Source organism: Echinococcus granulosus (genome assembly GCF_000524195.1).
Source record: "Echinococcus granulosus chromosome Unknown EG_S00008, whole genome shotgun sequence".
NCBI lineage: Eukaryota > Metazoa > Platyhelminthes > Cestoda > Cyclophyllidea > Taeniidae > Echinococcus > Echinococcus granulosus.
The window spans coordinates 7530-17886 of record NW_020170388.1 but is presented as its reverse complement, the minus strand read 5'-3'; the positions used below and the strand labels follow the sequence as shown (position 1 = coordinate 17886).

At 42.9% G+C, this 10357-nt stretch overlaps 3 protein-coding genes across 3 annotated transcripts in view; 1 reads left to right on the top strand and 2 right to left on the bottom strand. All coding sequences in view use genetic code 11, as the record gives it.

The window, feature by feature from the left end:
• Positions 1-1250: 1250 nt before the first annotated feature.
• On the bottom strand, positions 1251-1790 carry EGR_01910 (hypothetical protein; the record flags this gene model as incomplete). The annotated part of the gene is made up of 1 exon (XM_024491159.1): positions 1251-1790. One exon carries the CDS (start codon positions 1788-1790, stop codon positions 1251-1253), a length of 540 nt encoding a protein of 179 aa, XP_024354302.1.
• A 1610-nt stretch (positions 1791-3400) lies between these two features.
• On the bottom strand, positions 3401-5724 carry EGR_01909 (hypothetical protein; the record flags this gene model as incomplete). Its single annotated transcript, XM_024491158.1, has 4 exons — positions 3401-3433; positions 3514-3783; positions 5192-5320; positions 5356-5724. 4 exons carry the CDS (start codon positions 5722-5724, stop codon positions 3401-3403), a joined length of 801 nt encoding a protein of 266 aa, XP_024354301.1.
• A 1131-nt stretch (positions 5725-6855) lies between these two features.
• The window catches only part of EGR_01908 (Sodium-dependent multivitamin transporter), a gene marked incomplete at both ends in the record, with an annotated part of 9164 nt that continues 5662 nt past the window's right edge, over positions 6856-10357 (top strand). The window contains 7 exons of the mRNA XM_024491157.1: positions 6856-6921; positions 7054-7251; positions 7284-7349; positions 7554-7605; positions 7991-8058; positions 8719-8873; positions 9397-9537. Of these exons, the coding sequence (XP_024354300.1) occupies positions 6856-6921; positions 7054-7251; positions 7284-7349; positions 7554-7605; positions 7991-8058; positions 8719-8873; positions 9397-9537 (746 nt within the window). The remainder of the gene's footprint in view (positions 6922-7053; positions 7252-7283; positions 7350-7553; positions 7606-7990; positions 8059-8718; positions 8874-9396; positions 9538-10357) is intronic.

Sequence of the window (10357 nt, the reverse complement as noted above, 5' to 3'; positions counted from 1 at the left end):
GTCATAGGTATGCAATACATGTTCTTTACTGATTTGAGATATATAATACCTGCTCAACCGGATTGGTTGAGTGTGGGGCATTATTAGTCTAAGAAAGTTAATTACATAACCCAGCTTCGAGGTGGGACTTGAATAGGTAAAATAAGGATATTTGGCACCATATAGAAGGACAAAATATTTGGCAAATGCTAGTCCTTGATGGTGGCACGCAACCGAGACGATGAACCCCGTTATGATCGCTGTGCATAGCCTTGGTCCATCCAGCTTCTGCCTCGTTCATCGACATGACGATCCACGGTAGTGGAACCCTCCTGGCGCAGTGCCCGGTGATGGACAAAGTTCCTCGTTAACAAAAGCGTCAAACCAGAACCGACGGACACCCACACCCACTCTTATCTGTAGGAGATTCTGACTGCCGTAGATACGATAGCAGAGAGATTAGCAGGACATTTGATTGAATGGAGTTAAGGCTTTCAGCACGACCTCATGTCCGTACGACAGAGGCATTCTGTAGTGCGGAGGTTCCGTTTCCAGCTCGCAGCACAGTAGTAATTCCTGGCCTGCTATGCAAACTTGGTGTAAAAACGCGGGGTTCTTGATACTTGAGCAGCATAATGACGTGACCTAACATTAAAACTCGCCACGAGAACGATGAAAGAGAAACATTAGCCAACATTTATCAGCTTAAAGGTTAATGCATACTGAGCACTTTGAGAGTCTACCACTTTGGATTAGCTCCGAAAGTTCAATCCTGAAAAGCATAAACAAATGCCCTGCAGTAGAATTATAAGACGATTGAGTTTGGGTGGTTGTAAACAAAAAATACTGCCTTGTATTCGATGGGGATTATGCACAAGTGTTGCAAGCCGATTAATTCAGATTATTTTTGCGGGGAATAAATCAGTAGGGAAACAATTAAAAAAGTATGCAGCAATTAGACGGCCTAAATTCATCACGAGAATGAAAATACCTTAACACAATTTTTATAAGTGGATGACAGGGAAGGTGATTTGAGGAACTAGTTGATTACTACCTCCTGCATGTCTACTTTCATCGGTTATAAGTAGCAGTTATGGTTGCGACATCGAATGAATGCAATTACATACTTCTTTAAGAAACGGTTATTCCAATTAATTCAGTTACAAGCATCCCGTGCAAGTCATGCTCACAGCGAAACGACTAAAGTGGGTGCTCTGTTGACTCGTTAACGCTCCCAAGTTAACCGAAGGTAACGAAAACAAACGTTCATGTCACACCGGAGCTTCGAAGTTGACACCGCCATGGAGGCACACTAAAGTGGCGATAATCTCCGTGATAAGTGGTGCGCATGTCGTTGACCACTCCAGTCCAAACACCGTCCATTGAAGTGGCGACCCACAGTGGCAGTGTTCTAATGTAGCGTCTGGCGTCGAAAAAAGTTCCTCGTGAACAAAAACGTCGAACCAGAACCGGAGGACAGTCGCATCCACTCTTATCTGTGGAACACTGACCGCTGTAGATACGGTGATGTAAAGGTTAGCACGGACTTTGGTTAATTGGCGTCGAGGCTTCAAACACGGTCGCACGTCTGCACGACAGTGACGATCCCGAGCGCGACACAGCACACAACACAACAGTAGTTCTTGATCCGTTGGTAAAACGTGTTGTGGGACACCTGATCGTGGATGCTTGATCAGCGCAACGACATGCGGTCGCACCAAAACCGCTTTGAGAACGGGGAGCCCAACCACTGACAAACACTTGCTCATGCACGCTAAGCACCTTGATGGTCTGCCACTTTTGACCAACATGGGGGGGAGGGCGTTCCAAGGGTAGTTTGGCCGCACTGGCACACGAGTCCTGCCCTTACCTCACGAACCAAGTTCCCCACTCTCGGCGCTCAGGCTGCAGGTTAACATCAGAGTCACATTGAAGCAACTATTACGAATTAAGGCGATTGGTAGATGGAATGCGAGCGCGTCTAGGAGGGGATACAACAATTAAAAACGCAACCGAGACCCTCAAAACGCGCAACGGGGTACGGACCATTCCCCTAACGATGCAACTCATTCATACGCCATTCATTCCGGCTTCGCGATTTACTTCACAGCATAACGAAATCATGACAGGAAGATTTCAGAAATTCCATTTGACACGCATACACACGCTCCCACTCAACAGCCACAGAAAACACTAAAACGAATGATAAGCAGCTTTTGGATTTGTTCCGCAATGTCTAAATACTGATAAACAGTGACGGCTCAGTAAACCTTACTTGTCAAATGATGAAACGACCATTAAAAGTGATCTCTTGAGTAGTAACATTTAAGAGGTATCAACTTGGCAAAATTATTTTAAAAGGTAAATGGCAGCCAAAGGAAGTACATAAAAACTCGATTTTAAATTTGTTTTGCATTGATAATTTTTTTGATCTCTCTCACGACCTCGTTGCTGAGATGTGCGAACGGGTTGGCAACTGGAGATCCGGATGACGTATACAAAATGGAGTCCTAGAAGCAAAAAAAAGAGTAAATGAGGGTACTCCCAATTGCGATGACTCCTTAGTGCAAATGGAACTCATCTAGGAGCCATGAAAGCTAGTGACAAGGGGTATCACGAAATTCGTCACCACTGAATCGACAAAAAAAGTGCCGAAAAATTAAGCCAATTTCCTTCCAAAAGACGCATATCTTTTTGTGGGGTGCATTTCCAGCCATGCTAGGCCGCAACACCGTCTGGTCGGCCCAACTAAACCTTAGTGTGCATCGCCAAATACAGGATCTCGCGCACGAACTGGGAACCAGCAGCATAAATAGGCGTTTTCAAAAGGCCTTGCCTTTTGCATTTGAAGCGATTCTAAATACCAACCCTCAGGTCGGCATCTTAAATTTTGCTATTGTCTCAATTTTCCATAAATTATTTGTATAACAATGCAATCGCAGGCCCAAAAAGCATTCGGATGGTGACATCCGCAGAGATGAATCGAAATCTGGGGGTAGTATGTGGGGGGAAGAAATGTTCGAACAGAGGATGCCACCTTGACTATCCACGATTCGCAGACAGCCGTATTGCAGTAGGTAGGAATTACTTACTCTCTGCACCATTCCCAAGGCAAAGATTCTTGCTCATCTTGGGTTTGAGTAAATCTTCATCAAAGTTGATAAAAGGTAACTCTGCCACTATTCTGTGGTGAGCGTCAGGCTCTTACGCTTAAAGGAGTAACAACATGCCAAAACAATCAGGCTTTCTTTTGCGGAATCAGGACAAACACAAGGGCGGAAACTAAAGCAAATCATTTAGGCTCCTGCAATGAAGCACAAAGGAACCGAGACAGACATTACAGGGTGGGGAAAACGCAAATTAAAATAGAAGCAAACTTTGTTCCATTTACCACAGAAAAGGAATAATCTAACTAGCTGCCTCAACCGCTCATCGATAAGACTAACTCTTGGACCTAAAATGGTGGTTTGAATACCTAAAAACAAACCTTTCTCTAATCCAAAAAAAACGATTAAAACAGACTAGAGGACCTACTCTATCAAAAACGCTAGTAGTAGGCGATTTTTGGGGAATAGGCGATTGGTAGAGGAAGGCCGAGGAGAGCTGGAGTGTGGCGGATGCGCCGGCGGTCGCAGCGGCACGACGTAGACGGCCTTGTCGCGTTCCCGCAGTGGCCGTGCTGCGCTCTACCGCTGTCGCCTTCGTCAAGTTCAGTGCCTGTTTGCTCCGAGCACGTGTCGCCATAGTCGATTCCGTCACGGTTGTTGCAGTCATCGAGGGGGGATATGGCGTTGAGTTAGCCTGCTATGGACAGAAATAAATGGTGGAATAGCAACTAATTTTAAGTTGATGCTTCTTAGTTTGGTGTTAAACACAAACATTTGAGATAACACGTGTGCTACCAGCTTTAAAACGCACTTGCCTACAACCTGAAATGTCGGCTTTTATGAACAAAGCACAAATATAGTGAGATACCATTGCAGGTAATCTGTGTACCTGCTGTTGTCCGCCGAAAGTGGATCAAACTTTGACGCAACATCGAGTCTTCCAAGGTAAAAGGAGTCCCCCCAAGAAGAAATACATCACAAAGAGGAGGTAGTCAACTTACAATTTATCACAATTACCACGAAAATCGTACCGTTAGGAAATTTTAGTTACCCATTCAAGCTTAAAGACGAAATGCCAAACAGAACTTGATAATGATGAAAATAGAAGAATTGATGCCAGAGACGACTGTAAAAGTTCGGGTAGTCAAAGCCCAGTTAAGCCATCAGATTGACAAGGTATGAAGAAATCGACGTAGCTGGTAGATAGGTCAGGTTTTCAAGGTTAGAGGTACGTTGGCTACCAAATGCCCAATGGGACGAAGGAATTCGGCATAAGAGACTGCGTATAGAGCCGCAGCGGCATCCTTGTCCAAAACGAATATTGAATTAGCCTAGTTTTCCATGGCGTAACCACGGGATTTATTCACTTCAAAAGTCATCCACTATGATTACCTCCACCGTCTACAGGCTTTTAGCATAAAAGAGAACATCAAATCTCAAATAAAGACTGGAACATGCACACACACTATGGAAATGATGGATATGACGTTAATTTCAACGGATTTTTTAAGAATAGCGCATACAATAAGTCATTACTCGACCAAACTGGTCACGTCAAGAAAGGAACTAAATTGCACTTAACTCTAGGTTTAATGAATGCAGACAGCTATATAATCGTAATTAAGCAAAAAACGGTTTAGATTGAAAAATGACAAGGGACCTAAAATAAAAAGAAAACCAACGAGCACCGATGCAAAAACTGACTCGATTGCGAACTTGTTTCGGCTTAACACGACTAGAGTACTTAAGAGCACTCATCTTCGAAACAATATATCCATATTCCTCAGTCAGGATAAAGAGTCGAAATGACCCTAAGACATTTGATACCAACTTCAAGGCAAAAGAACATTAGAGGACAGAAGACATTAAATGTCATTACTCATTTATTTATTAACTCAACAGCTAGTCAGGAACTAGAAAACGGACTAAAAACCGGACCACGAGCAAACATGTTTCGTTTTAAAAAACAGTCTGCTTGCAATACAATCAATTAGCGTGAACTTATCAAGAACACACTAAGTATATGACTGGCAGTGTTAAGCACAGCACTGTGTAGAAAGAGGGGCCCATCAAATCGTTGCAGAGCGATTTACTAAAGCAGCTACCTGATTAATCCTGGAACGCGCGGCCACTCGTCGGACAGTATTAATTACCCTCATAGCGCTCGACGGAGGTACTCGCGGCAGCTGCCGGGTCCTCTCACCGCTTCCATCGCCCTCCACCAATCGATATTCCTATAGTTGACAAAATGTGTCGGAAATTGGGATACACGATACCAAGAAATAGAAAGGAGAACACTTGCCTCAGGAACTGAATCTGATTTGAAGGCACGCAGGAAGTCTAGATGATTCATGCCGAGTGAGCCGGTAGCCTCGGCCTCACGTGTCAGCTGCATGCGAAGCCAATTGACGCGAGTCTCGAGATAACGACCAAAGATGGCACGTTTTGCCAACACTCTACCCTCAAAATCGGAGCGCGCATCGTCGAGGAGTCGCTTCAAAGGATTATGCTCCAAAGCAGCCCCATCATCGGTGAGCACTATAGGTTGCAAAACTCGTGGCATAAGGTAACCTAAGCAGAAGAAAACAGGAATGCAACGAGTAGCAGAAGATCGATACGGCAAGAGAGCCACTAACATTCGATATGAACAAAATAACTTAGGAGATGGTGGAAAACTCCCCAAGTCTCAGGAAGCAAAAACTTCTAAAACCCAAGAGCACAAAAATAGCCAAAGAACACAAAGATTTCACGAAAATGACACCAAAAGACCCTTACTTTGAGGCAAATAAAAGGAACCAGGTAATTTAGTGACAACAGGACTATAGCGTCTGAAATTCGAGATCAGAAGAACCAGATGTTATGTGAGAAAAGCGCGAGAAGCGCTTCAAACTATCTATGAGAACGAAGTTAAGACAATGAAGAACACCATGATATTAAGCGTGTCAACAGTCCAGAAGTCACAACAACAACCCAGATGTCAAAATTTGGAGAGTAGAGCGACATTACGATGACCGAGTCATACAAACAAATCGTTCGCGGCTCAAACGAGTTTTGCTTCGGACCATTTAATTAATCCAAAATTCAAAACAAAACAGCTTGAAATGGCTACTAATTTTCTGCTGACCATCTACCAAGGGCAAGAATGTTTCCTGCGGTTGTCATGGGCCGCTTATGAAAAGGCTTAAGCCACTGCTCGAGGATTGTTCTTGCTATTTAAACCGTCTTACACCTAACGAATTTATTGTTGTAGCCACTTAATTTTTAAGTTAAAATCCTGGCAAATACTAATGCTTCTGACAACAAATATGAGAAGAAATGCGATAACAGATGATGCAAAAGTTTTATTTGCAGTGTCTTTTGCCTTCCTTAAGGATGAAAAGGTCATGATACGATAGCGGAAAGCGGATTATTGATGCAGAGATGAGCCGAGGCTATTGGCGTAGCCCAAAGGCTGTGCCTATAAGTGAATGTACTATCTGCGGAGAGTTCGATGCACACGCATGGCTAAACATACCAGTAAACTAGTAGTTTTGTGTGATTATTGGTAATTTATCACAAATGTGAAGCCCCGATTGGCCAAAACAATCAAATTGCCTTATAAGAACTACCCTATATGGTGGTTTGTTAAAAAATTTAGAACAATTGCCGCTTTACACAACTCTCTGTTCTAGTCCATTAGAATGGAGCGATTGCTGTCTGATTTGACCTTTTTAGCCTACTTTAACTACAACACCTCTTCACTGCGGCGCTCGTGTCGGTCCGTGCTGTGATGTCGGATCATTTAGATTGGCCCGATTACCTCTTAGCTGCATTTCTTTTTGCTGTGTACACATTTGTAGGTGTATTTTATGGCTTCAAATCCTTTTTTGTTAAATTATGGCGTCGCACATGCTGCGGAAAAACCAAAGAAATTGACTCCAATGATGCCAGTGAGGGAGCTGATGAAATCTTTTTAGCTAACAGAAAGCTAACGCTCCTTCCTATCGTTGGAAGCACATTGGCCAGTTTTATGTCGGCAGTGGCACTTATGGGAAACAATTCGGAGTTTTATTTATTCGGTCTAGAGTTTCTTAACCTAATCCTTGGTTACATCATAAGTTTCCCTATTGCTGCTGAAGTATACGCCCCAGTGTTTTACAAACTAAATCTTGCCAGTGGTCATGAGGTATGAGTCTTGTCTATTTCAACGCTTTTTAGTACTTAGAGCTGCGATTTTGTCGTGTTTTACGTTGGATTGTTACATTGGTGTTTTGCTTCCAAATGGTACGCTTACATAACACACTTTATGAATTGTAGCGTAGAATTAGCATAATTTTCCTCGACAATTGTATGATCTTTAGGCACTGGACGTTTATTTGTGTTGTTACCCTGATCCTTAATCCTAAAACTGCTCTCCATATATTGCTTGGTAGTCAATAGTCTTATCCAGTTCCGAAGTTATCTAACTATTTTTCGAATTATTTGTAGATAATTTACATCGCTGTAGTCCTCTATGCACCCGCCTTAGCGTTAAGCAGAGGTAAATTTAACTTTTTGGATTTAGTAGAATCTCGTACACCTAACAAGCCCGTAGACCAGAATTATGACTTACTTTCAAAACTTTAGACTTATATGTGAGAAACCGAGTCGTCATGTATTGAGGTATCCTAGTTTTCTGCCGCAGATTCGCGTTTATTAATCGAGCAAAACATGGCAATGAGTAGATAATCGCTGTTTCTTACTACAATATTCTGTCCTCAGCATGTCTAGGTGCGTTTTGTTTTGCATGCTCTAGTGCAACCGCATCTATAGGAGTTTCACAAGCTTTGATTCGCATTTATCACAATCTTTATGGCTTAAGGCAGGCATTTTTTACCTATCATGGGCTCATTACGTGCTGCCGATTACATTTGTACATATTTTAGTAACCGGATTGCCCGTTTCGGCGTCTATCCTAACCTCTGGCATTCTTGGTACGCTTTACACGGCCCTGGTGCGTTGTTTCACCGAAAATAAGTTAGCACCAAATGATGTTTTACGCAGAATTTTATTAATTATTGCGGTTCTAACCTGAAACCACTTTAAGTCATCGTATGACAGTATAATAGAGAATAAAAACCTTATTCCATTCCAATAGCATGTAAATGGCCAGGTACCGTGGATTAATCGTTTAAAAGTGGAGTCGTGCCCACGGCGACACTCGGTTTTGTCTGCATAATGCTGGGCCTTGGTAACGCTTTCCTGTTATGCAATAGTCATCTCCTCTTGGAAACTGAAGGGGAAAAGCGGGCAGAGTAATGTGAATTTTTTATTATTACATAAATGTTTTTCTATGCGACAAGGGTTTATTAACGGGTTTACAGGTTTTTATTGAATAGCATGTTTTTTTGTGCGACCGAAAATACGAGACGATATTAACTACATTTTAATAAAATCATGTAAAAATCGGTGCAACCGAACTCAGCTTTGCACTATTTTGATCAAACAAAGTACTGCTGAAAATAATCCTTATAATTGGGGGCAAGGAGACCCCTACCATGTTTGTTAGGATGTCTGGGACGGTCGTGGTGATCCCTCTTATGGGCACTCATGGTGCTACGAGTAACTTTCCAATTATTTAAAGGGCTCATATCTTTCTCTGTTTCCAATTCAGGGGGGAATGAAGGCCGTGGTGTGGACAGACGTCCTTCAGTCAGTCGTCATGTTTGGTGGTCTGATTCTGCTCATGGTCTTCGGTTGTCAACAGGTTGGCGGCATTAACCGAGTCTGGAGCATTGCAAAGGAAGGCCAGAGGCTCGATGTCTTTGAGTACGTTCGCTTGTCCTTTGACCACTACTTTGCCGGAATCTGTTTTAGTCGATATTTTTACCACTTTTCTGAATGCTCTAATCATACAAAATTGTCGCTGACACAGTGTTCAGGCCCTGAAGTTGCATAAGGTTTAAGCGCGGTGTCGTAACCTACACGGCTGCGACGGGTAGTGGCTTTGTTCCCGAATTGCCTGAGGATTTGCTAGAGCGCACAATTTTATTGTATTTCTCGTGAATGAGCTTCGAGACAGTGCCTTAGGCGACTGGGAAGTCTACCATAAATTGAGGTACAGACTTTACAGGTATAAGTAAATCCAAGCGATTGCCATCCTTTTGCTGAAGATGAGCCTGACAGGTGTTGGAAACACAGTATAGGTAATTAAAAGGGCATTTTGGACATGATGAATTTGCACACTTGGTTTGAATACTATACCCCACTCCAGACGCACGGTTCACACTTTCCCCACACCACACTGATCCCTACTACCTCCTCTTCGCCTCCACCACTCTTTTCTATTCAGCTTTGATCTGAACCCCTTTGTACGTCACTCCATATGGACGTTGGCCATTGGTGGTGCTGGCATGGTGATGAGCATCTACTCTACCAATCAGACGCAGGTTCAGCGCTACCTCGCCTGCAAGGACCTTAAAACCGCCCGGCGGTAAGCCCTCTTTCACGTCCCATTCAGACAAAAATTCGTTCATTTTCACAGGAAATCAGCTGCTTTAAGGGTGAAGGAGTTGAGGTTTCTGAGATTCTTTCAAGACAGAGGTGACGGACAGGAAGAATGCCTAGAATCGGATGCTATGTGCACCCAACAGTACCAAAAGCACATAAATATAAGAAGTAACCGTGAAGAAGATTTATAAAAAGGTGCAATTAAATGCATTGAGATCCAAAGGTGGGTATAAGTTGTGAAAAATAGCGTGTATAATGCTTTGTCCGGAAAACGTTTAGTTCAAGGTGGACGAATCTCCTGAAACGCAAGGCATTTAAGCTTCGAATCAATGACGAATGTTCCATACAACTCTGCAGATTATTGTCAATTTTGGCCATGAATTGGGAGCAATGCACTTCGGTTGAGAGACAGCTGCTGGTATCAGCCAAGGTACTATAATCAGTCACCTTTGTCCCAGAGGGTATTGTAGTCATTCGCTTATTTGGCATCCCGAAATCTCTTATGTTTGTAGGAATTTTTTTTCATATTTCTAGTCAGATAGAGTCATAAAGTGGTTGTTATTTGGTAATTTTATTGAAACTCCACAATCGTTACACCTTGGAGATACGTGTAGCGAAATGTCGAAAGAAGATGAAACCATGAATAGATCTAAAACACAGCTGAATTTAGTCACTCAGCTACGAACTCTTCTGATGTAGATTTCTTCCTCTAGTAAAAGCATCCACCAATGCCTGCATGCCACCCACTTTTAACCAATCATCAAAGGTGTTTGTGGAGTCTCTTCTGTCCTCACTGTGATGTG